At 54.7% G+C, this 25,702-nt stretch overlaps 3 protein-coding genes across 17 annotated transcripts; 1 reads left to right on the top strand and 2 right to left on the bottom strand.

Moving 5' to 3' along the window:
- Positions 1-927: 927 nt before the first annotated feature.
- CHRD (chordin) lies at positions 928-11,000 on the bottom strand. 9 transcript variants are annotated; one of them, XM_047731987.1, is made up of 23 exons: positions 9,676-10,998; positions 9,331-9,473; positions 8,715-8,847; positions 8,438-8,566; positions 8,235-8,334; positions 8,024-8,111; positions 7,522-7,663; positions 7,263-7,403; positions 7,095-7,177; positions 6,871-7,018; positions 6,613-6,719; positions 6,370-6,489; positions 5,589-5,745; positions 5,045-5,265; positions 4,432-4,545; positions 3,837-4,109; positions 3,654-3,747; positions 3,482-3,538; positions 3,091-3,194; positions 2,536-2,638; positions 1,923-2,077; positions 1,653-1,748; positions 928-1,393 (listed from the first exon to the last, which is right to left on the bottom strand). In XM_047731987.1, exons 1-23 carry the CDS (start codon positions 9,821-9,823, stop codon positions 986-988), a joined length of 3,264 nt encoding a protein of 1,087 aa, XP_047587943.1. In that variant the 5' UTR covers positions 9,824-10,998; the 3' UTR covers positions 928-985. The 9 variants fall into 9 exon arrangements, 8 of the variants coding, with proteins under 8 accessions (XP_047587943.1, XP_047587945.1, XP_047587951.1 ...); XM_047731989.1 differs by having other exon boundaries at positions 8,715-8,844; positions 9,676-10,997; XM_047731995.1 differs by having other exon boundaries at positions 9,331-9,434; positions 9,676-10,997.
- A 2,482-nt stretch (positions 11,001-13,482) lies between these two features.
- On the top strand, positions 13,483-23,359 carry THPO (thrombopoietin). Of its 6 annotated transcripts, XM_047731974.1 has the most exons (6): positions 13,483-13,591; positions 13,828-13,955; positions 14,255-14,341; positions 16,285-16,452; positions 16,694-16,774; positions 16,891-17,440. In XM_047731974.1, exons 1-6 carry the CDS (start codon positions 13,579-13,581, stop codon positions 17,311-17,313), a joined length of 900 nt encoding a protein of 299 aa, XP_047587930.1. In that variant the 5' UTR covers positions 13,483-13,578; the 3' UTR covers positions 17,314-17,440. The 6 variants fall into 6 exon arrangements, with proteins under 6 accessions (XP_047587930.1, XP_047587922.1, XP_047587927.1 ...); XM_047731966.1 differs by lacking the exons at positions 16,694-16,774; positions 16,891-17,440 and adding an exon at positions 23,198-23,359; XM_047731971.1 differs by having other exon boundaries at positions 16,711-17,440.
- POLR2H (RNA polymerase II, I and III subunit H) lies at positions 20,701-25,485 on the bottom strand. Of its 2 annotated transcripts, none has more exons than XM_047731983.1 (5): positions 25,374-25,485; positions 22,786-22,869; positions 22,610-22,703; positions 21,993-22,076; positions 20,701-21,074 (listed from the first exon to the last, which is right to left on the bottom strand). In XM_047731983.1, exons 2-5 carry the CDS (start codon positions 22,832-22,834, stop codon positions 20,957-20,959), a joined length of 345 nt encoding a protein of 114 aa, XP_047587939.1. In that variant the 5' UTR covers positions 22,835-22,869; positions 25,374-25,485; the 3' UTR covers positions 20,701-20,956. The 2 variants fall into 2 exon arrangements, with proteins under 2 accessions (XP_047587939.1, XP_047587935.1); XM_047731979.1 differs by lacking the exon at positions 25,374-25,485 and adding an exon at positions 23,797-24,034.
- Between the last annotated feature and the right edge of the window lie 217 nt (positions 25,486-25,702).

Below are 25,702 nucleotides of genomic sequence, written 5' to 3'. Positions count from 1 at the left end.
CTTCCAGACCAGCTCCAGGAACCCTACCTCAGTCACAGTGCCTTTCCTGCTAATGTTCTCCGGACACAGAGCTGCGGGAGTCACAGGCTCTGATCAAATCCTGTGAGGGAGACAGGACTTTTACAGAAAGGAAACAAGGACTCCTGAAGGTTCGGTAACTCAGCTAGTTAACAGAACTGGAGCTTCCCTGGGTGAAGACAATAATTTCTTAAGCACATAGGGCACGCCTCACCCTGGACAAGAAAGCTATGATCGCCCTTTCCCAATACCCAACTAGGTCATAAAATGCCATACTCACTTTATCCCGCATCGTTTATATAGAAAATAGATCTGCAGATACATACATTGCTTGCTCTCTATCCTGACACCCTTCGTTCCCTCACCCCAGCTTTGCAGGCATGTCTGGTTGCCAATGGCAGGAAGGGGAGGTAGGGGGGAAGGGTCCTATCCTACTCTACAGCACTTGGTCCCAAGATAAGCTCAGCCAAGAGCAAGACCAGGCTGATTCCAGTCCATTCTGATCCAGATTTGCCCCCGAACTGGTCTGGAACACAATTCATTTCCAGAAAAGAATAACAGGGGTGTGGTTGCCTCCCTTGAGACAAAGAAGATAGAGGCTGGTGGTACTTTTGTTTCTCTCTTTGGAGCCACTTAAAACACAGGGTCAGCAAAATGCCATCTACGGGTAGGCCAGGGGAAACCACATTTGTGTCAGGCTGCCTGAGTTCTTGAGGCTCTGGTCCATCTCAGCGACAGTCCCAAGCCCCACTGCGGCATCTGGGCCAGCCAGCGACTGTGCCACCCCTCTCCCTCTCTGGTCTCTTCATGCTCCCCAAGACTCAGAGGGAAGCCCCTGGAGCCAGGGCTCCCACTCTCAGACCTTCTCCACTCAGGTCCCTGGTCACAAAGAAACAACTTTTACCCTGAGACTGAAAAAAAAAAAATAATTTTTAATAAATACAAAAATCTCCAATAATGACTCTGCTCAGCTCAGGGGCAGCAGGAGTGAAGTGGGGGGACCCTTGGTGCTGAGTGAGGATAAATTAAAAAATCCCAACAAGCCAGTGACATTATGTACAGAAAGAAAGGAGTTGGGTTTCCAAGGCAGAGGCTGGAAGGTGACAGGGCGGGAGTCTGAGTGGCTGTGGCCTTGGTCTGCCCTGGCTGCCCCTTCCCCTTGTGGAGGTGTGGTTACCAGAGGTAGTGGGGGGAGGGAGAAGAGGCAGAAAAGAGGGGCCAAAGGCACTGGGTTTCCCATAGGAGAATGCAGGGTCCTTGGCGCCAGTCCTTCCCCTAGCCCAGGCCCCGTCCTCTTGGTCAGGCGGCCTTCCGGCTGCTCCCTAGGAGCCTTCGGCTTCTTTCGCCAGCTCTGGAACTGTCCTGGTCTCTGGGGCTGCCGGAGACAGAAGGGAGTAAATTTTGGAGCTCTGTGACCTTAGTCTAGCTGCCTAATTCCTCTGGGCTTCAGAAATCTCGTTTGTAAAGAAAGAGTAGTCAAGACCAAGTCCACAAGGCTGCCGTGTGGCGGAATGGAAGGGCACTGGTGAAGCAGATGGCACGGCTCCTGGCAGGGGGCAGGTGCCACCTTCCCTCCCTGGCAGGGGGTGGGTGCTGCCTTCCCTCCCCAAGCCACCAACAGCCCCCTCACTCACACCGCCGGGGTGCACAGTGGGAGCAGCAGCGACTCTCCTTCCCTGGACCGCAGGACAGTGGCAATGAACAGTCATCCCGCTCACAGTGGGGCACCCCTGCCTGGTGCACAACAGAGCAGATTTTGAGGGTACCCAGGGGCACAGGGACATAGCAGCCTTCAGCCTCTTCAGGAAGGCCCACTCCCAGGAGACTGCCCTCCCCGGAAAGGTCTCCCCACTCTAGGCCAGGCCCCCCCTGCCCGCCTCACACAAGGCACACTCTCCACTCACCCCACATCTGCAGGTGATACAGCTCATCTCCCCAAAGGGGGGCACCGAGGGGTGCCAGCTCTGGCTCTCTGGGAACCACTGCCCTGCAAAACGGCAGCCCCGGGGCCCATCGGCCTGCATGGGGTCCCCCAATTGGGGGTGGGCCCCTGACCCCACTGTTGGAAGGGAGAGAGAGAGAGAGGGAGGGAGGGAGGAAGAGCTCAGCAGATGTGAGTTCTGCAAGGACGACCCAGGTTTTATTTGTCTTTGAATCTCCAACACCTAGCAGTTTCTGGTACTTAGTAGGTGACAAATTTAGATGAGAAGATGGATGTATGGGAGGAAGGATGAATAGATGATTGGATAGTTGGATTGAAGTGGGGAAGGGAGGGAGGGAGGATGGATGGATGGGGCAGTAACCGGAACCCATCACAGCCCACTAATAAACCCATGCACATTCTTTCCAACCGCATTCAGAGCCCTGGCCCCAGGCTAGGCACAACACAGGGTTCAGTAAATGCTGAATTAACTGAGGAGTCCCTTCCATCCGCCTTCACCACGCGCCCCCTCACCCAGGACAAGGCAGTGAAGCACCTCACCTGCCAAGGAAAGCCTCAATGCCCACCCCCCTCACCTGGACACTGTTTGCAACAGTCAGTGGGATTGGCACGGACCGGCTGGGCACAGGCCAGCCGAGGACACTGCACCTTCTCACAGTGGACGTCTCCAGTGCCCCCCTGCAGGGATCCATTGAGGGAGGGTGTCAGAAAGGAAGGGGAGCCTCCTGCTTCCTCCCTCTCCTTTTCCATCCCTCAGATGTCATATTTCCATGGCCCTTCACTCAGAGGCCTGGACTGGTGCTTTCTACACCTGAACGCAAATGCTCATGGGAGCCCCTCAAAGCAGCCACTCCCCTATCTGCTTATGGGAATGGAAAGGGGAGTTCAGGGAGGTACAGAAAAGGCCAGGGCTATACGGAGCGAGTCAGCGGGAAGGGCCAGAATTCACCCCCACGTCAGCCCTTCCCTTTTCCTGCAGGAAGTTGACTCTCCAAGCTCAAAGGATTTTCTTAGTGTTTTCATCCTTGAGCCTTCCTCACCAAGGCTGGGCCTTCCTCTTTCAGCAGCCCCCTCCCCATCTTCACAGCCCCTGCTGGGTTATGGCACCAGATAGGATTGGGCGGCCATACCTTACAGGTGCAGACAGCACACTTAATTAAGCCAAATGGGGGCACGACGGGGTGCCACCGGGTACCTGCTGCCCGCCAGCTCCGGTCACCATCAAAATAGCAGCCTGGGGGGTGTGGGGGGGAACAGTGCCCAGCTGCCATGAGTACTGAGCTCATTGGCTGGGCCCACAATCAAGGCTGGAGTCTCGGGCCAACCCCACACTAATCTGACCCCAGGGCCCACTTGCAGACCAACTACTCTAATGAAGCCTGCCAGATGTCCTTTGGAATCTGTGCCCTTCAGCCTCCCTCTACTCACTCCCATATATGTTCTCACTCTTTAGTACCCCTCCTGGTCCCACCCATCAGCTCCACTGGATTTCCCCATCCCTGCACCAGACTCCCAGCTCACCCTCTCCAGGGTCTCTGGTCCGGGAGAGCCCAGGAAGGTCTCTGACATCTTGTTTCTCTGTGGGGCCAAAGAAATAGTGAAGGCCAAGAATGGCCAACCCCTTCCCTCCCCAGAGGCCTCATCCCTCACGGTGGACCTTCCACTACCCCTTCCACTCAGGTGGGACACTCACCCGGGCACACAGGGCAGCACTGGTCCAGTGCCTGCACCGGGCTGGGACAGCTGGGCGGCGGGCACACCACGGGGTCACAGATCACTGTGCGTCTCTGCAAAGAGAGGGTTGGGTGGGGGACTGACTGGGACTTGGCTTGCCCCAGAACCCAGACCTCTCAGTGCGCCCTTGGCTGCGTCCTACCTGGCAGGTGCATAGCGAGCAGAGGGGGTCATAGTTAGGCGCCCAGCGAGCCCCATGGGGGCGCTGCTGCCCCTCAAAGTAGCAGGTGTTGGGGTCTCGCGGGCGCCCTGGGCCGCCTGATTTGGCTGACGCGGGAGCCTCTGGGTCCAGCACAGCGGGCAGTGGGGGCAGTGCCGCAGCTGCTGCATCGGGATCCCCGGCCGCCCACGCTCCTTCAGTCCCCTCCGCTGCCAGGCGCAGGCCGCCTACCTCACACTGGTTGGCGATGTGCACCTGGGAGAAGAGATGGGTTGAGGCAGCGCCCGGGCTCCCCCTCGCATCTCCACCAGCAGCCAGCCCACCTGCCCAAGCCACCTCGACCTCTGAGTACCCCTGGGAAGATGCTATAAGCATCAGAAATCTCCCCCCAGCAACCAGGGACAGGGTAAGCTGCTGCCAGCCTTGTCGTTGACACTTGTCAGGCTTCATCCTCCCAACCAGCCAGGCAACGTGACACCACCACCCCCAGGACTCAGAGAGAGTGAGTGACTCAGGCAAGAGCACACAGTGCCTGCCCAACTCTGACCCACCCCAGCGGCCCACGCTGCCTGCCCACCTGCCCCCGGAGCTCCCCTTGGGGACTCCCCTTGGTGGTGATCAGCAGGGAGGCCATGCCCTGGGCCAGGAGCCGCAGCAGCTCAGGCTCCAGATCCTTCACCACGCCCTGGGCCTGCGAGAGACAGGAGAGGGGGCGGGAACAAGGCACTCTGGAGCTATGCCTCCTCTTCTCAGTTCACAGATGAGAAACTGAGACAAGGGAAGGTGAAATAAAGTCTTCCGGGAAGTGCAGCCCATTAGCAGTGGTGTGGAGCTCAGAAGCCGGGTCTCTGACTAGGTCCCCCTCAATGGGGGTGGGCTGCGGAGTCTCTGACTCCAAGTCCCCACAGCCCACCCCCATTCGGGGAGGACCTGCTCCCCTGGAGGTTCAAGAGATCCTGCCAGAGAGGGACGTAGGAAGGAGAAAGGATACTAAAAGGCTGAGTCAAACTCATAGCCAGGGCTTTCTGACTTCCCAGCCCAGGTCAGCTCTGCCATACCAGGCTACCTGCTCTCCACCCCCCACACCAGCCACAGGCCTGCACAACCCTCTATGATTTAAAAAAAAAAAAAAACAAAACAAAAAAAAAACACAAATCTTTTCGAAGCTACCTCCCCGACCAGGTCCTCACCTCTGGGCCATAGAATCCCTTCAGCAGCCGCTGGGGCCCTGGCATCCCAGGAGGCCCGAGGAGGTGGGCAGTGACAGTGCCCTGTTCGGAGCCACCAAGCCCAGCCAGCAGCACTTCATAGTGCAGGTGACAGTGGGTGTCCAGGGAGAGCCAGGCATGTCCTGCTGCCTGGCTCTGCACAGGAGGTAACACCAGGGCTCCTGCCAGGGGCACGGGCAGTGCTGGATCCAAACAGAAGAGAGGTGAGCGATGAGGAGGTAGCCTAGAGCAGCCACTCCCTTCGTCCCCGTCTTCCCCTGACGCTCATTCCACACGTTGGCAGACACTGTCCATAGGCTCAGGGCTGGGGGGCAGCAAGTTTTAGACCTCTGCGCCCTGGCCATGGAGAGGGTCTCCCAGCAGGGGCACCATCTACACCCCCACCTTCTCCAGATGCCAGCCAGGGACTCAGGCACAGAGAAAGACACACCAGGCTCTGGGCCCCTGGCACCCAAGTCCCAGATTTGAGGACACCAGAGGGCAGGCGAAGCCCTGGGGCACTCACTCTCATGGCGGGCGCTGTGTCCACTATAGGGCAGGGCAGACACATGCCCCCGCAGTTCTCCATCTGGGAAGTCCTTGGTGCCCACGTTCAGGAACAGCTCATTCTGCAGCAGCATATGAGCCCCTCGGGCACCGAGTCCAGGGCAGACACCCACAGCCTGCAAGGGGCAGGGGCAGGGAAGGATGAGAGCCCTAGCTGCAGCCTGCCAGGTTCCAGATGAAGCCCTCCTCAGCTTTCACACAAGCCCGAGATTCTGAATGCCTTTCCGTGTTTTGTGCCCCATGTTACACCCAACATTCATGCGTAACTAGATAAGCACCTTGTGAGCCCGGGTTCGAGTCCCTCCTCCACCACTTCCTACCCATGTAAAAGTCTTAAAGAGTTATTTAACCTCTCTGATCCTTCACTTCATCATCTGTAAAATGGGAACCGTGAGGATCAAAAATCATACAAGGAAGGCAATCAGTGCTGTATGTGGCACAGAGAAAGCCTCGGTAAGTGGCACTCATTATCACATCTCTAATGACATGGTCTCCCTAGCCAACTCTGCCTTCCATCTGATGTGACATGGCTGAGGACAGGGGCACATCTGATTTCTTTGTATCCCAGTTCCTAGACTGAGGCTCCCTAAAAATGCACCCAGGGAATCAATGCGTCCATGAAAGAACCTGTTAGTGTTTGACTGACTCTGAACCTCCCCGCTCATCCAACCTGGCTTTGCACCCCTGTGCTGTTAGCTCCTGGGCACGGCCTGTGGCCTGGCTCTGCAGACAGCACTCACTGTGTGTCCTCCCAGCTGGAGTCCGGCCATGTGGCACAGGACAGTGCGCTGGTTTCTCCTCTGAGGCTTGGTCTCCAAGGTCAAGGCCACCACCTCACTGCCTGTACCTACCACCTGCACCTGGGGAGGCACAGTAGGGGAGGGCACACTGGAGTGGCAAAGAAGGCTGGAGGCCTGAACCGTGCAGGCCGAAGCCCCACCCCGCCCTGCTGCCCTCCATCTCGGGCAGCTGCTGACTCTTACCTGGTAGATCAGGGAGCCATTTCCCAGCAGTGTAAGCCTGGCTGAGCCGGCTGCCCCCGTCTGAACTGGGATCAGGGCATCCGCCCCGCAAAGGACGCTTTGCAGGACTGCAGGGGGGACCAGAAATGTGGAGGCCGGCTTGCCCCATGGCAGTTCATCCCTCCCCAGCCCCCAGGATTCCTCCCATATCCACCCTGGCCACGTGTCTGTGCCTGTCAGTGGCGTGTGCCCAGGGTGCCAAGGCCCACCCCGCCTCACCATCGCAGCTCTGCCTGGCAGCGATGTGTCCACTGATGCGCAGCCCTGGCACGCCCACCCTCTCCAGGGCCATCTGGAGCTCCCCCAGCACCAGCCAGTCCATCTCCTGGGCAGTCAGGTTGGGCAGTACCTCAGCAAAGCCTGGCTCCTGAGGATAGAGCAAGGTATAGCTGGTGCGGCAAGAGGCCAGAGCAGGTGGTAGCAAGAGCCAGACCCTCACTCACCTGGACTGAGGCATTGGCCTGGAGCTCTCGCAGTAGCTGCCCCTGGTATAGAATCTGGAGCCGCAAGGGTACCTGGGCCGGTCCTGCAAGGGCCACACATGTGAGGAGGCCTCTGAGGGATCGGTGCTCTCCCTCCACTCCTCACATGGCCTGCCCCATCCCACTCACCCCCACTCCTGGATTCCAACAGTCCACGGAAAAGCAGCAAGAAATGCAAGGAGTCCTCCGTGTCGCTGAGAGTGAGGAGGGCGATGCCCCCTATGCCAGGCTGTGGGGGGCCTTCTAGGGTCAGGATGGCACTGAAGGTCTCTGGGAGAGAAGGAAGGACCATGAGAGCCCATCAGGAAGTCCCCTCCTCAGCCCATTCTATTCCTGGGGATACAGAAGACATAGAACTTCATGTCCAGGGGCTCTATGCTCCCCTCACCTGCAGCCAGGGCCCGGTGCCGGATGAGAGGCCCCCAGACCTCCCCTGAGGGGTGAGTGGGCGTCACAAGCGCCACATGCAGCTGTTCTGCCCTAAGGAGCCGCAGAGACAACCGAGGCACTGCCCGCCACACCCCACAGACCTGGAGCAGAGAGACAAGAAGGCCCCACTCAGACCTTACGCAACACAGGCCAGCTGAGAGACCCAGCTCTGGTGAAGAAGGAATATGTGAAGGAGCCCCGTGCCCTCCTAGGAAGCTTAAGAAGGGGCCTTGGAGCCAGATGCTGGGGTCCAAATCCTGGCTCAGCGACTTACTAGCTGTGTGACCTTGTGCAAAGCATATTCTGCTACTGAGTCTCAGTTTCCCTCATCTGTAAAATGGGCATCATAATGTCAGTGCCTTCCTCTCACGGGGCTGCAGTGAGAACCCAGAGACAATGCAGAGCGCACTCTCAGTACAGCGCCCAGACTGGATAAGCACTAGTAAATGGCATCATCTCACCAGGCCATCTTGAGTGGGGGCAGCAGGGTGTTCAAACAGGATGCTGCCGGCAGAGTCTGAGAAGCGGATTCGAGTAGGGCGGTCCAGCCTGGGAATGAGGGTCCGGTGAGCATGGGCTCTGAGCCTGGGCCAGGAGCTGCTCCACCGGCCTTTCCCAACTCTCCTTCCCCAGTCCCCAGCTCACCCCTCCTCCCACCTTCCCCTTTCTCACTGTCTGTAGGAGATGGAGAAACGCAAACCGGAGCGCAGCAGAGACACCCGGGCCCGTGCCACGGCCTGCGACCTAGGTCCTGTCAGCAGCGCCACGAAGTCTGCGAGGAAAAGATGTCCGGAGTTTTGTCACCCGCTGCGGCCACGGAGTGGGCGGGGGGGGGGGGGGACTATAGTTCCAGTTCCTGCCTGGCCCACACCTACCCGTGTGTCCATCTCCTCTCCCCCGATCCTCAGAGCCCAGCTCCCCGCGGTCACTGTAGCTGCGGTGCTCTGGGTCCCGGGGATACTCGAAGGCCAGGCCCGTTGGCGGCTTCTCAGGACTGCTGCGCTCTAAGCCCGGAGTGGGAAACCCGGGCTTCAGCTGGGCACGAGGAGGGCCAGTTGGCCCTTCGTCTGCTGCTCCCTCCGCCCCAGCCGCTGGCTCAGGACCAGGTATCACTGCCCAGCCACCCTCCCCTCACCAGCGAGCGGGCCTTACCCTGGGGGCAGGTCTGGCAGCAGTGTCCGGGCAGCAGCCGAGGCTGCACGCAGGCCAAGGCTGGGCACTCCGGTTTGATGTTCTTGCAGCTGACTCTGCCTGGGCCCCTGGCTCGGCGACCCCACTGAGGCTGCTTGTGGGGAAGACGGGGAAAACCGAGTGAGTGCCAGATGGGGAGGGTCACGGGACAGAGCAAGGTCATCCCATGGAGTCAGACCGCTCTGCTTCTTACAAGCCGTGTGACCCTAGACAAACTGCCCACCTCTCTGGGCCTTAGGGTCCTTATCTGGGAAATGGGGGAAGTCATAGTGTGTATCTAGCGGGATTATTCTAGGAGTTCAGAGAGAGAGAAACCGTTGGCAAAAGAGCCTGACACATAGTGGGCAATCAATAGCAGTCAGCACCTGAGACTTGAAGGGGGGCTTCCTCCCAACTTTCTCCGCCAGGAAAAAAATACATATGGATATATAGATATATATCTCCATAGAGCTACATATCCCAAATACCTGCAGACTCGCTGTTTTCTCACAGCAGCTCCGACTCCACTTCGACATCCTGGGACCCCAGCGCTCCCCCACCCGCAAAGGCCCCGGCCACGGCACTCGGGCTCACTCACCGCCTCGCAGGCGCACAGCACGCAGCGCATCACCCCGAAGGGCTCCCCTAGGTCCGGGTGCCACGTCTCGTCCAAGGCATAGACCTTCCCGCCGAAGGAGCAGCCTGCGGGGACGGGCTTGGCTGGCGGCCGCTGTCCTGCTCCTGCGGTGTGCCAGCCTTGGGCGCTGCCGGCCGGGCCCTGGGTCCCCCCACCAACCCCCCACGACGCGCCTCGCGACCCCCACCCAACCCTCCTGGCCGCCCGCCGCGCTGAGCCACCTGCGCCCGGCGCCCCCTCCGGGCGGGCGCAGACTTGCCCCGAGCCGGACTCTGTGCCCGCGCGTCCCCCGGGGCGCCCACCTACCTGCCGTTCCCCGAATGGGCAGCGGCTCCTTCTCGGGCCGGATGGGCAGCGCGGGGGGCTCGGGTCCGGTGCCGTGGGCCGTTCGGCAGCCGAGCACCAGCAGCCCCAGGAGCAGCAGCGGGGCCGGCGGGGCCGGGAGGCTCGGCATGACGCGAACGGGACAGCTGGGGAGGCGGGAGGGAGGAGGGAGCAGGAGAGGGAGGAGGGAGGTGGTAGGAGGCCGGGCCGGGGGCGGTACGGCGGGAGGGGGCCGGGGCCAGGGCCCGGGCAGTGCGGCGAGGGGCTCGTCGGGCGGCGGGAGTCGGCGCCGGGCCGGGCGGGGCGGGAGGAGCGGCCGGGAGGAGCGCGGGCGGGCGGGCGCTGACCCGGGCCGTACGCGGCTCTAGTGCCCTGGGCGCCAGCTCTGGCCCGTTTTATGCCCTGCGCCCGGCGCCCCGGCCGGGGGCCTCCTCCTCAGCAAACGGGGCGGCGGCGGCAGCTCGGCGAGGGGCCGGGCTGAGCCCGGGGGGTCCGGCCCAGCAGCAGCGGCCCGGATCGCGAGTGGGGGAGGGGAGGGAGGGGCTGGGACGGGGCAGGGGAGGAGGGAGGGGCTGGAGGGGAAGGGGGAGTGGAGGGGGGAGGGGGAGGGGAGGGACCAGGGGGCGCGAAGAGGGGAGAAGAGGCGGATCTGGAGCCCCCCGCTGCTGGCGGCCACTGGGCGGCTGCACCAGGAGGTGCTTGTCCGGTCCAAGACGGGAGCCCCAGGCCAGGGAGGGGCAGAGGCCGGGCCTGAGGCCTGGGCCGGCCACTGGGCTAGTACTCCGTTCCTGCCGGAAAGATAAAGACTTGTCTTTTAAGGATGACAACGTGGAAAAAACGCCCATCAACTGATCTGCCCTACTGTGGGCCCACAGCACCTCTCAAACCCCACACTACCCACACTCACTGCCTGGCCTGTGGCCCTATCTCTTCTCTGAGGTCTTCCCTCACTCTGCTGTTCCAGAGGACAGGGACTTAGCCAGAAACAGTCCCCTTGCTGTCTGTGACAGTGTTTCCCTCCCTACGGTAACCTGTCGGTAACCCATCTGCAGGCCCATCCAACCATCATTGTCCCCACCGTGACATTCTTTCTCACCCTCTTCCCTTCACCCTGGGGACCCTCTGCCTCTCCATCCCACCCCCAACCTCCTTTGTCTTGGTTTCCTGGTCATGACTGCCTCCCTGTCCCCTCCCACACCCATTCGCCCACCATCCTCCCAACCATCCCAGCACCCTCCTTCCTAATCTTGGGAGGCATCTTGTCTGGCTGAACTGGAGAATTCTGGGATCTAGGCCATACTCCTTAGCTGACAGCCCCATCCTTGGTAGGAGGAGCAGGAGGGGAAGAACTAGGGTGGGGGGTGATGGGAACAAGGTCAGGCCAGGAGGCCCCTGAGGACAGAGACTGTAAGGAGACTGGGATTGAGGGGAAAGCAAAGGAACTAGAGCCAGGGCCAAAGGAAGAGGGGGGCCAGCAGGAGGTATTTGCGGGGGAGGTTCAGCAGCTGTCTTTCCTAAGACAGGGACACATGGGCCTGGTTATCCCTCTTGTCACATACGGAATGGTAGGAGATGGAAGAGGAAGAAAGGGCAAGCTCAGGAGAGCTCAGGCACAGAGGTAAATGGTGTTAGCTGTCTGAGCCCCTCCCCCACACACACAGAGGGGCACCTGAGCCCAGCCTAACCACCCCCTACATGCCCCCCTCACCTTGCAATCCTTTCAAATGGTCCAAACCCTTTTCCTATAACACTGACCAATGACAGGGTCATTCCCCAATATAGGCAATACCCACATTCCCACTGGGAAAGGGGGACGAAAACTCGACCCCCACAGGGTTATAGGAGAGAAAGGCAGGAAAAGCAAGACCCCTAGGGGGTCTGAGGAGCAGGTGTGTTGTCCAGGGAAAAGAAATTTGGCCGGTCAGGAACTGTAAAACACACCAATCTAAAACCAGAACCAGATCTCCGTGCCTCTTCCACGGGAACAAAAAATGTCCTGCCAGATTTCTCCTGGGAAAAAAAGACCTGTTCCCCTCCCATCTCCTCCCCCAGTCAGGTCCCAGGTTTCCCATCTCCTGGGAAAAGATGGATCTCCCTGTTGAAATCCTCCCTGTGGTGTGCGTGGGTGGAGGAGCGGGGCTCTGCTAGTGGACCATGGTCCAGGCAGGGGCTCCACGTTCAGTGCGGGTGGGAGGAGAAGGCGTCACTTCCGGGGGCCTTCGGCCTTCGCCGGTATCTGGTGGCTCCCTGCTCTCTGATTGGACAGAAGTGTCCGGGGCAGGCTTGTGACCCTACTGCTGTGGAGGGGCTGTGCCCCAACACTACGTGTCTTCCTACCCATCGGCTCCCCAGAGTGCTGCCTGCTGTGCACCTGGGTCCTGGAGCCCTTCTCCACCGGTGAGTGGCAAGCAGAGTTTGGAATTAATAGAGAGTAGGAAGGATAGGAAAGAAGAATTGGGCTCTCAGCTGGGGGAGGGGCAGGCAAACTGGAACCTACAGGCACTGACCTTTGTCGAGAAGAGTGTAGCCTTCCCAGAATGGGAGGAGCAGGACAGAGCAGGGGTAGGGGGTGGGGTGCTGGGTTCTGAGGGACTGATCACAGACTTGGAGGAATATAGCACTGTTCTGGCTGGCCCTAAGGAAAGGGGACATGTGCCCAGGGAGAAGATAAGAAAGGTGGTGCGTTTAGGGCTTAGGGCATGTAGCATCAAACTGGACACGGGCCCAATCTCCATTCTTAGCCAGTCGTTCCTGGTTAGTTTAAGGCTCTGAATCTTGGGACTGGGGAAGCTGGGCCTAAGGAGAGGGTAGTGGGAGGAGGGCTCATGCATGTTGACAGACCTACAGGAAATCCCAATATTGAATCAGGTGCAGGCCTCTTTGCACAACTTGTCAAAGAAGGAGGAGGCCATGTGGGGGGTCCTGTGAAGGAACTAGAAGGGGTCTGCAAAGGGGGCAGGGAGGAAGATGTGGGCTAGGGGATGGTTATGGTGACACCGGTGTCCAAGGCGAGGTAAGCCATGAGAGCTGGGTGTCTCACTCAGCAGGTGCCCATTGCTGGGCAACTTTACCTCAGGTGGGAAGTGCCAGGACTGTTAGCCACTTTCTCCGCCTCAGATAACCCAGTATTTTAGAACTGGGAGTGTAAAGAAAAACTTCAAGAGGCTTATGGGTGGGAGTAAATGGAGAGAGAACGAGCAGTTAATTGCTCCCATACCACCTTCTCATAATCTTGCAATCACCAACCCCTAGTAGTCCTTTTTGTTTTCCCCCAAGTCCCCTCCTCAGCCACACTCCCCCAGCTACCCCTCAATGTTTTGCATGTTTGCTTGCTCCTCATCCTGACCCTATTTCCCACTTTCAAACCTCTCCTCCAGGCTTATGCCACAATACTCCTTGTTCCCTCTCCCCATCCCAGATTTTCTCCAACCAAACAACTACGGTTGCTCAGAATTTGAGGCCAATTACAACGTGTGTGTGTGTGTGTGTGTGTGTGTGTCCATATTCTGTCCTGCTGCTCTCAGCAGGGGCAGGGGCAGCAGCCCTACATCAGGTCCACTAAGGAACCCTGACAAAGAGGAGACACCATACCCTGTAATCACAAGGAGACCTGGGAGCAGGCAGAGCGTTAGCAGTTTGAGGCTGGTCCGCATCTCATGCCCTCCCAGCAGCTGTTCCCCCAGCCAGGCAGTCTTTTCCTTGACACCTGATCAAATGTTCATTATTCCTGGCACTTGCAGGATAGATTCCAGACCCTCTTCCTCAGCCCACCTGTGCCCCACCGTGCAAGAAGTGCCAGAGCCCAAGCCGCCTCCATGGCCCCAGGAAGGATTCAGGGGAGAGGCCCCATCCAGGGAGCCACTCCTACCAGACAGCCTGGCCAGAATGGAGCTGACTGGTAAGAAAACTCCTGCGGGATCTCAGGCCAAATCAAAGCAGGGTTAACGAGAGAAGAGAAGGGAGATGTGCTGCCAGGGTGGAGGGCTGCGGGAACCCAACCCACCAGGATTAAGGCTTCTGAAAGGTAAATTCCCTGGATTTCAGGTCTGGGTCCTAATTGGGAATTTCTGGACTACCACCTGACAATGATTTCTTCCTTATCCACCCTTTCAACCTCACTTCTCCTCATCTCAGAACTGCTCCTCGTGGTCATGCTTCTCCTAACTGCAAGACTGGATCTGTGCCTCCCGGCTCCTCCCGCCTGTGACCCCCGTCTCCTAAATAAACTGCTTCGTGACTCCCATGCCCTTCACAGCAGACTGGTGAGAATCTCCCAGCACTCTCCCCTCTATCCATTACCTGGGTAGACACCCTCACTCCCATCACTCCCTCCCACTCCCTGATCTGATCACTGTTCTTCCCATATTGTCCTTGGTAAGACCACCGCCTCCCCATCACCACTCCTTGACAAGGATGACGATTTGCAATCTAGTCTACTTTTAAAAGCTCTGGTCTGGATATCTATTACTTATGGAAGCCTATCCTAGTCACTGGGTCACCACACACCCCCTCCTTTATTTGAGCTTCTCCACCCTACCCCACCACCAATCTTTTTCAATAGAGCCAGTGTCCAGACGTTAACCCTTTGTCCACACCTGTCCTGCTGCCTGCTGTGGACTTTAGCTTGGGAGAATGGAAAACCCAGAAGGTAAGAAAGCCATCCTTCCTCTGATTTCCCTAACTCCTGTTTTCATCGGTTTTCTACTGCTTCCCATGATTTCTTCAAAATCCCTGAGCTCCCTAAAAATCTCTCACCTTTGGCGTGGACACCTTAAACTAATCTACATTCGACTGTGATGATATCCTCTGGATGATGGCTTGCGGTCCCAGTATGTGAAAATAGATTCAAAGCTGAGCACCCAGAAAAGCTGGATAGAAGTCTCTCATGGTGGGGCGCCTGGGTGGCTCAGTGGGTTAAAGCCTCTGCCTTTGGCTCAGGCCATGATTCCAGGGTTCTGGAATCGAGCCCCGCATCGGGCTCTCTGCTCAGTGGGAAGCCTGCTTCCTTCTCTCTTTCTGCCTGCCTCTCTGCCTACTTGTGATCTCTGTCTGTCAAATAAATAAATAAAATCTTTATTTAAAAAAAAAAAAAGTCTCTCATGGTGGGGCACCTGGGTGGCTCAGTGGGTTAAGCCTCTGCCTTCAGCTCAGGTCATGATCTCAGGGTCCTGGGATAGAGCCCCGCATCGGGCTCTCTGCTTGGCTGGGAACCTGCTCCCCACCCCCCTCCGACTGCCTCTCTGCCTACTTGTAATCTCTTTCTCTCTGTCAAATAGATAAGTAAAATCTTTAAAAAAAAAAAAAAGGAAGAAGTCTCTCATGGCCATGCTTTTGACCTGTTCCTGTGCAAACTTAAGCTGCCATGAAGAAGTAAGACTGGTCTGTCATCCTCAGATGACACAAAACTGGGAAGCAGAGGTAAAATAACAAGAGCCAGAATCAGGTTTCACATTGCTGAAAGGCTAGATCAAAAACAAGGTAAAATTTAGCAGAGATATACAAAAAATTCCACATTTACTCAAAGTAATCAAGGAAGGTCCTATTCCAGCTTCCAGGCCATGATGCCCCCACTTCCCTTTATATAAACTTCTGGCCCTAGAACTTACTATGAACAAGATCTGGGAGGAATGAGCTAAGCTCAGACTTAGCAGGTAACACTATTAAAGCAGCTGTTTGAAAAGCTAGTGATTCTCGGTGGCTTTAGGTGTTTAGCACCCACCCTGTGGAAATATTCCTAAAAACCTTTAAGTGGCCTGGACTTAACAGTAAGTTGAGTACTGGATATTCTCCTCTATACACATGCTAATTTATTCAGAGGGACCATATGAAACTAGCATGTGTCCAGAAGGAAGAAGCAACCTGAACACAGAGAGGTTAGAAAACATGTTATGTGAGGAATGGCTTAAAAAAAAAAAAAAAAAAAAAAAAGCCTGTCTGATGAGTTTGGAGAAAAGGGGTAAGTCTTGTGCTATAGCTGGACCTGCTTTAGTCTGGGGCTCAGGAAACCTCCTGGGAGGGAACACTCCTTGCAAGGTGAGCTCTTCTTCCCTCAAGATCCCTAGAATCCCCTTTCTTCCCTCTCAGGTCTTCTGGGGGGTGGGGGCGGGTACTGGGCCAGGGACAAAGGGCATTCCTAGGGATCCCTTGCAGTTCCAGCTTTGCCATTGATCAGTAAACCCCTTTCCTTTGTCTTTATGATCTTTGTGATGGTCTCATCTCTACGTTCAGTTTTTAAAAAATCATATGATCCTAGGATTTTGTAGCAGAAAGAATAGATTGGCAGCACTAGAACCAAGAAGCTAAAAACTGTAATAGCACAGATTCCAACATAGTGTAAGGGGGAAAAAGAGCTTTTCTGACTGAACTTAAATGTAGGGCCAGGCTGGGTTACCGGACACTGGAGTTATTCAAGCAGGGGCTGATGACCAATTGTCGGGAGACTGTGAAGGAATTCCTGTGCTGGGTGGGACCTTGGTCCTGTCCAATTCTCAGCTCCTATGATTCATTCCGCTGGCTACTCCTACGGGCTCCCCACCCGCTATTAGCATGCCCTTTGAAGCAGACCGAGTCTCCCTTCCGTCTCTTTTGCAGGAGCAGACCAAGGCACAGGACGTTCTGGGAGCCGCAGCCCTTCTGCTGGATGGAGTAATGGCAGCACGGACCCAACTGGGACCCACCTGCCTCTCATCCCTCCTGGGACAGCTTTCTGGACAGGTCCGCCTTCTCCTTGGGGCCCTGCAGGGCCTCCTTGGAACCCAGGTAAGTAAGTCCTGCGTCAAGGGGACTACAGAAACTGTCCTTTGCTGACTCCGTCCCTTTAGGAGACCTGAGGGCAGAAAGGTGAATTCTGGGAATCATGAGGGTAGCACAGCTAGCCAACTAAGGAGTGCTCGCTTCCAGCCATAAAGTCTGGGTGCTGGCACCTTATCTTTCCCTGGAGACAAGGGAGGCATGATACCTGGCCCAGGTCTCTGGCCTCAGGCCCATCCTCTGCCCTCAGCTTCCTCCACAGGGCAGGACCACAACTCACAAGGATCCCAATGCCATATTCCTGACCTTCCAACAACTGCTCCGAGGAAAGGTGCGCTTCCTGTTGCTTGTAGTAGGGCCCACCCTCTGTGCCAAGCAGGCCCTACCCACGACAGCTGTCCCAAGCAATACCTCTCTATTCCTCACACTGTACAAGCTCCCAAACAGGACTTCTGGACTGTTGGAGACAAACTCCAGTGTCTCCGCCAGAACTACTGGCTCTGGACTTCTGAAGAGGCTGCAGGGATTCAGAGCCAAGATTCCTGGTCTGCTGAACCAGACCTCCAGGTCCCTAGACCAAATGCCTGGACACCTAAACAGGACACACGGACCCTTGATTGGAACTCATGGACTCTTTCCTGGACCCTTACCTACAGCCCTAGGAGCCCCAGATATCCCTCTGGCAACTTCAGGCATGGACTCCCTGCCCCCCGACCTCTGGCCTGGATATTCTCCTTCCCCAGCCCATCCTCCTACTGGGCAATACACACTCTTTTCTCCTTCACCCACCTCACCCACCCCTCCGGGACCGGCTCCAACCTCCATCTCCTAACCCTTCTGCCACACCCAACTGGACCAGTCCTCTTCTAATTGCAACCCACCCTCCCTTCCAAAACTGTCTCAGGAGGAGAAAGGTACTCTGGCCCTGCCAGCATCAGCACTGTCCCCATGTAAAGTTCCCTTTCTGGGAGCCAGGCCCTGGGAATCATGTTATATCAGATTACCCGCTTTCACCTGAAACCCAAAGTCCTGCTAAAGGGGGCTACACGGGACAGAAAAGGGGATCATTTTTCACTGGCTATTGTAAAACTTCAGAAGCTATTTTTTTAAACTATCAATAATATTCACCAGAGTAGCTAGTTATCTTTGGTCTATTTTTTGCACAAATTTACAACTTACTAATTCTCTACGAGCTCTTTTTCATACAATTCTGCAAAGGATTCTGCATACAATTCTGAATGGAGATAGACACTAAGCTAATGTCAGAAAATGGGAAAAAGAACTTCAGTTTTCTACTCAGAACTAAGGTTAGTCTCTTTATCCCCTTTATTGTCATTCTCAGTGAGACTCTGATCTCCTTTTCTTAGGAGATCCTGACTCTTGAAAAATGAATGCGAGATTGTCTCTCAGAAAGGCTGTCTCTACACAATCAACAAAACTGAGCCTAAATAAATAAAGAAGAAATAAGAACACCCAAAAGCTAACTGAAAAGCAAGGGAAAGAGGTTCTTCAGGGAGCAATAGATCTCCCCCTTCCCTCCCCTCCAAAAAAGTTAACAGGAAGCCTTGGAGAGCCTCACACCCCAGGTAAGGCTGTGCAGACAGTTCAGTCAAGACAAAACCTGGATGTGACAGCTGAGCAAACAGGGAGAGCTTCAGCAGCTCAGCGGGAAGCTTCAGCAGGCACGGGTTCCTGCCTCCCTCCTGTGGAGGTCAGGGGGAAGTGCAGGAAGTGGCAAGAGTCAGTCTCCCAGGGCTCACACAGCGGGAGGGACAAGTACAAGTTGAAGGCTCATTTCCCAATTCCCAGAAGTCCACAGTATCCAAAAAGCAGCCCTATGTGACCACCATGAACTCTGCTAAGGATTCTCTAGAGAAGAAGCCAGGCTTATGAGGCCTTGCAAATAAATGCCGCCCTGGTGCTTACAAAAAGGTTTATAGGGCCCCAAGCAAAATCTCCACGGCAAAGTTCAACCCTACCTCCAGAGGCTCCTGCAGGAAAACTCACAGAAGCCTTTTCCTCTTCCTTCCCTCCAACCCACCAGAGAGGAAAAACTACCATGTAGGTAAAAGAGCCAAGATCCCAGAGTTCCAGACACTGCCACAAATACCCCAGGACCACTAAAGGTATTCCAAAATAGAAGAATGAAAGCCAGTGTGCCAGGAGCCTTATGTAGGTTACCTTTTATAGTGCTCACACACCTCTGTCAGGTTGGGATGCTATCAGTCTCAGAGAAGCCAGGCATGTTCAATGCTCACACAGTCTGTGAGCAAAAAAAGAAGAAACAGCCTGGGCTGACTAGAGCCCATACGGTCCCAAGTGTAGTGCACTGTCCAACAGATCATTCAGTGATTCTGTGTATTAGAAAAGATGTCCAAGTCCTGAGGGAGGAAATACACCAACAATTAAAAAGTTCTGAGGAGAAAACCAAAGCTCCTGGATGGGGTGACCAATTTAGACATCTCCTCTCCCATCACTGACAGAACAGTTGTCATGGAGAAGGAATCGACAAATGTACAAAGCTCAAAAGTGTTCACATCTCAGAGGGTGTCAGTTTTTGCGTGGGAGAGAATAGCTCTTCCACACTACCAACTCCAGCATGCCATCAAGGGGGAATGTAAGTGGAAATTGTAATTTACTGAAATTCCAACCTAGGCTAAATGTAATAATCAAATGAAGAACTTTGTGGCCTACGAAAGAGTCAGCAACCGGGACAAGACATGCCAAAGGGACCAGAGGCAAAGGCTTCAGGGTTCTCACCACAGTCAGATGAGAGACAAGGACAGCAAAACTGCAGGACGTATACAGCCAGCTAAGTACATCCAGGATTGGCATTTGACCTACTTTAGGGCAAATGCAAATAACTCATGGGCTTTTTCAGTGTGAACTAAGCTGTTCCCAACCTTTCCCAAAATGTCTTCAGGCTGATTCTATCCCTTCTTCCCTGTCCACAAAATGCAAAAAACCTGTTAGAACCAGAACACCCTTCTCTCTATTCGACTGCACGCTAGTTCTCTCTTCTGCCCCTAGGGCAGCCGGGATAGTGCTCTATGCTACCCCACAAACTATTACTGTAATTAGGTTCAGACTCTGAGCAAAATCCATCCTTCTCCAACACCCCCAAAAACCTAACTAAAGGTAAAAGTTCTAGGATTCCACAAAAATTCATCCCAACCCCCAATGTATCTTCTACCCCCCCCCCTATAGTAAACTGAAGAAATACCTTTTCCTCCTCCCCTGCAGAGATCATTCATTTTCAACCCATTTCCCTAAATACAATTTCTAACACCTCATGTAAAGACCTGAAAATGATGGGGAAGGAAATACCCCTGGGCATCCCAGCAGGGGGACCAGCTCCCGAGGCAAAGGCAGGAGATCAAAAGAGAAAACTGCTTAATACACACTTGCCATCTTTCTGGATTGTTACCCTGAATTTCTCAGGGGAAATGAGAGTCCAGTATACTTTTTCAGAGACCATGAAGGCCAGGCTGAAGAGCCAGCTCATATGCTGGAGTCCTAGTAAGCATCACCACTTCCTCAATTTTGTTCTTGCCCTTAAGTTAGTGACTGTAGTCAGGCTGCTCCATTGTCCTGGGTACTGGCGCCGGACTGCCAACTTCATTGGTATTGCTGCCCTGTCCACTTCACTGGTCTGTGCAGCAGCTGCCTGTTCAGTGTCACTGGTGAGGAACCCCCCCCGCCCCGCACCGCCCCGCTCCACTTACCCTCCCTCCAGGTCACCAATGGAACTTAGAGCAGACACCTAGCTACTCCACCTGTTCCTACAACCACCAAATCCGCTCTTCCTACTCTCTTCATAGTCGGGTCCCAAGCCAGTATCTAAAAGCCTCCACCCAAAGCTTCCACAAAAATGAACATTTCCAGGCTATGCAAGTGACTCATTCAAATCAACGTGATCTGACTTCCTAAGAGACTGAAAGTATTGGAAGGACACAAGCAGGGCTCCTTGCCAATTCAAAATTCTATGCCAAATGGGTGGTATCTTCCGGGCCTGGGGTGCCCTCAAGAGCCAAAAGCACAATACTCTCTCTCCCAGATAGAAAATCACATTAGAGAATAAATGAGGATAGACAACCAGGAGGCTGAGATAACCCTAAACCCAGATACCAAAAGGCCAGAATAGATCCTACATTGACATGTGATCATCTGGCTGTGGGCCAGAAATATACCACGGACAAATTGGGGAAAAAAAAGATTTTAGGGTAATAGAAAAGATTTTTTTTTTTAAGCTAGGGAAAAGAGTCTGAAAAGGTAAAGTTTAATTAAAAAATCATATACACAAAACAACTTCTGATTTGTTTTAAGCTCTCCCATTGGGTCTTTCACAGGCAAGTTGAGTCCACTGAGTCCAGACCACCTAAAGATGCACCCCAGTGGCCGTCCACTCAGCCAGCCCTTTCCTGAACAGGTGGTCAGTAGTAACTGTTCCTCAGGCTCGAAAGGATGTCCAACTCCTGAGTGACTAAGCAGCAAGGTTGGCTTCCTGTGTGCTTCAGAAGGCCAGTTTCTTCATCAGCAGATAAACTCTGGAATCCACTTCAAATCCATGCAGGTTGTTGGCATCACCCTGCAGCCTCATGAGCAGGCCGCCATAGGACACGTAGGCAGAGCTGAAATGGAAGGCCCCAGTCCCATGAGTTTAAGCTCTGGAGCGGCAGTGACCCAGTGGCTCTCCATCCCTTTTTTAAGAAAAGGAGGCACTCTTCTAGTGTTTGTCATTAGGAACCAAGATTCAGAGAAGGATGAATGCAAAGATTTGTGCAAAGAGGTGTTCTTTTCTATCAAGGATCCAGGATGACAGAAATGGTTAAATGAATTAAGATATATCCATTTACTGGAATGTTATACAGCTATTAAAATGTTTAGGAAAAGCTTTAAATGGACAAGGGGAAATCTGTTTTACATAACTTAAAGCTAAAAGAGCAGAATAAAACATTGTAATAAACAAGGTAATCTCAAAGAAAAAAGTACACAGGAAAAAACTAGAATATTCAAAAATGTTTATGTAAAAGATTCCCTCTGGGTATGGAATTATAGGTGACTTTTTTTGCTTCTTCACATTACTTCTCTGCTTTTCAAATTTCTTACAAAGGGTACATATTGTTTTAATAAAATTTTAAAGAGGAGGAAAAACAGTTGGGCAGGGAAACCAAAGAAGTAGGGACTGGATTGTAGAATAGCAAAACACACACAAATAAACAAAAACAAGAAAGCCTAGCAGTTTAATCCCTTACTGCTGCATCTAGTTCTTAGGGAAGCAACCTTCCTTTGCCCTTCACATAGCAAGATCACCAGTTTCTCATTTGGACCCTTGGGCCCTGAGGTCCTGACAAAGGGCCAAGTGAGCAGCCTACATTTCTGATTGGAAACTATTCCCACAACAGTTTCAGATCACCTAGATCTGAGGTGCCTTGGGGAGAGAGACCAAACCCAGGAAACATGAAGCGTGGTGCAAATTTCCATAGCAGAGCTCAGATTATCAGAACAGGGCTGGGGGGCAAGGGTTCTCAAAAGACCATGGCACTTACAGACGAGTTGCTGCTTCAGTAGAAGTTTCGTCGCCCTCAATCCTGTATACTTTCCCATACATTACATACTCAAACTGGTCAGCCCTGTGGAACAGCAGTGGCAAGGTTATTCTTCAAAGTAGTTAACAATAATAAGAAGCCCTTTAAAAACGATAACTAAGGGTCAACATTCTAACAGACGTTTTCCAAACACAATGCCATTTAGTCCTCCCAGCAACCCTATGAGCAAGGTGTGACCATCTGTACTTTACTGACAGGGAAACTGAGGCTACAAGAGGTTAAGGCTATTCAACAAGTGGTAAGCCTGAGATTTGAACTCAGTGGAGCTCCAAAGCCTTTCCATTACACCAAACTCTCTCCCAAGATGCAAGGTTGACACAGCCTGGATCACTGAGTGGTCATCTCTTCAGCAATCAGTAAGTTACAATCCACAGCATGTAATCACTGCCCTGGATAAACACCTGGCTGTCTGAATTCTTGAGTGCTGCAATTTCCTTACAGTTGCTCAGATTCTACTGATAATCACTTATTCCACAAATTAAATAAGGGTCTTTCTATACCACTCATCTACTTAGTCTTCAGGCATATTTCAAGTACTCCCTTCTTCATTTCCTCACCTGGAAGGTCTGTCATCTGTGGGGTTGTATTCACCGTCATCCAGGGTACCATCTTCATATAAGGTACTGGCTATGACCAACCGGAACTTGTCACCTGAAAATCATGGCACTTTCTGAGGCTGAAGAACAGCTGAAATGAAAAAAGCTTCCTTCTATTGTCTGTGTTCAATACTTACCCAAGTCTACAGGATAAATCTGAATGTTTACATCTAAGATCAGGTCCATCTTGAAAGATTCACTCTCACAATGTAGTCGAGACACTGGAGGGAAGCAGAGAAAGAGCCACATAGGTAATTGTCAGGCCCAGGGCAGACCTGGCAGACCCCACTTTGAAGGATTATATGTAACTGAACACTCATTCTAACCCAGTCTGCATCCACTAGCCTCTCATCTGCTCCTAAAGAAGTGCAGACATATGCCAGGAGGACAGGGGAGAAAAGTATGGCAAGTGGACAGAATCCCAGAAAAGAATCAAGGTCCTCTGGCAATCAATAATATCCTGGTTCTGGGCCTGCCTAGGTGATTAAGAAACAAACTGACTTTGGGCAAGTTATTCATTCATCCAAAGGTTTTGCCTTTCTGTGCCAGATGCTGTGCTGAGTGGATTACCAGGACTCTAAGAACTGGTGTTTGTGTTGAAGAACATCTCAGTCTCCAGGCAAAGGAAGAGACACCAAAGAGGAATGATTAGTGATCAAGGACAGAATAAAAAGCTGTATAGCAAGCAGTCAATTCTAAGCTAAGGTTCTTAGGACAATACAAGAATATAGCCTCTGAAGTCGGATTATTTCACTGTGCAGCCTTGGGTAGGTTACTTAACTTCTAGGACCAAAATGGGTAAGACACCAACTACCTCATGGTGGCTCTTGAAAGGAATAGGTAGGACAAAGTGTGTGTAAGGTGCACGGTACGGCGACTACCACAGAGTGGGAAGCGATTAGAAAGATACACACCATGAGAAAAGGCCATCCAGGCACACGGCACACGGCACAGCCTGTGTGAAGCCAGGCCGCGTTCGGGGTCTCGGTGTTCTCATCTATACAAGGTCTCCTGAGGGAGATTCCTATATCAGGAACTGCAGGTAGGGGGAGGCCACGTGGGTGGGTGGGTGGACAAGGGGCCAGGGGCGTGTCCCCAGGAGGTTACCCCCTTCCTCTAAACCGCCCCTACGTCTCCGTACACCTTACCTCGGTCAAACTTCTTGCCCTCCGGGTCAATGTCTTTCACATCAAAAATATCCTCAAACAGGATGCCCGCCATGCTAGGGTGACCACGAGAGTAGCAGAGGGACTGGGAGCGCGACCACGCCTAGGGATACACACTCCCCCTCACTCGCAGTAAAGGACAGAAGAAGCAAAAGACAGCGCATAAAGAGCGGCAGCAAGGGTCTAGGTCAACGCATGCGCACGGACATTCAGCAACGCCACTACTTCCGCCGCCTGCCTGTCGGGGCTTCCTAACTTCCGCCCCGAATAAGTCCTTCCTAGAGGTCTCAGGATTTAGGGCGGGTCTCAGGGCCGGATAACTCCGCCCCAGGGGCGGGGACATGATTAGTTCCACCTCCGGCCGAGGTGGCGCCTTTTCTAGCTGTACGCGGAGGCTCTACTGCGCCCTCTTGAGAGTCCCGGTGGGGAAGACTGGAATGCACGGGGACCTTGATCCTTGGCCCAGAGAAGCCCGGCCCAAGCCTTACCCTGCTGGTCTGCGTGCCCGGCGAGGGCACAGTCCGCGCCGGGGGCGGGCAGAAGAGAACTCCGCCCCCAACGCGCTGACCCTGCAGGGCGCAGAGCCCAGTCCCCTCAGCTGGCACTGAGGCCTCCTAGCCCGGCCAGGACCTGACCGGCTTGGCCCTGATGGATGTCACCCGAGCCGGGTCCGTCCAGTTTGGGAATTTGCCATGATGTCACTATGGGGAAGAGGAAAGCCTACACTTGTCCCCTCCCCTGGTACTGTACCCTCCCTACCTGCCCTCTTCCCCTGGGCCCTACTCTCTTCCACTCCTCCCCTTCAGCCCGGCATTAACCCCATCGCACTGCTCTCCTCCTGAGCACTGCCCCTTCAGCTTGGTACTACCTGTTCCCACACCATTGCCTTTTCCCTCTGGACGCTGGTCTATGGGCCCCTTCATGCAGGCACTGTCCTCTCCCACGGACACCGGCTCTTCCTTTCTACTGCCCCTTCCTCTTGGGTGCTGGCTCCTCTCACACTGTCCCCTTTCTAGCACTGCCTCTGCCTCCCACATGCGCCTTCATCCTGGTACTGCGTCGTCCCGCACACTCCTGGTTTCCGGTGCACTGGCCTCTCCCCCAGCACTAGCTCCTACATTGCCCATCCACCCTGTGCTCACCCTACCCTCTGCTCTATCCTCCTCCGGACCCTGAAAGAGAACGCAGAGCCCCAGCAGGCTGTTCGCCTCTGTTCCCCCACGGTGGCGAGACGTCAGGAGCTACTCGAGTTTCTCCTTGGGCCCTGCCAGGAAAAAGCGACCTCTGTACCCCCACGCCCGCCTTCCAGGAGGCCTCGCCAGCACCTAGACATCTCTTCCCTCGAGCCTCACCCCTTCACTTTCCCTCCCCACCTCCACCCGGGTACACCCCGCAGGCCGGGTTGTTCCAGGTGCGACTTCCTAGGGAGCCGCGGAAAAGAGGAGGAGGAGGGAGGAGAATGAGAGAGACCGAGAGTCTCCGTTCTGAGCATCACCTCCTCGGCCCCGCCTTCTAGGCCTAGCGAACGACCCCTGGGTCCCCCCACCTTTGCTTCTCACCCTCGACAGAGCAGAAGGGCCTTGCCAGGCCCGTCTAAGCCGCTGGCCCCTCCGGAGAAGCCAGAGAGGGGCTGAGAGACTGAGCCCAGAGCCTGATTTAGACGACCCTGCAGCCCCGGCCCCAGGCCCTACCGCCTCCGCGTCTCCAGCCCCTCCAGCCCCTCCAGCCGGGACTCCGGGCGCCGCGGGCCGTGCTCTGCCCCTCCACGTGCCAGCGGCCCCGCCCCCACTCTAGCCCCCTGCGCCCTTTTCAGTCCCAGGCCTCCGGGCAGAGGGGGAACCAGCTAGCACGTTCCAATCTCCCCCTTCCGCCTCCCGGCAGTTCGGGA

The sequence above is a fragment of the Lutra lutra genome, chromosome 1 (genome assembly GCF_902655055.1).
Source record: "Lutra lutra chromosome 1, mLutLut1.2, whole genome shotgun sequence".
Lineage (NCBI taxonomy): Eukaryota > Metazoa > Chordata > Mammalia > Carnivora > Mustelidae > Lutra > Lutra lutra.
Note: the sequence above shows the minus strand (reverse complement) of the source record. Positions and strands in the feature narration are given on the sequence as shown.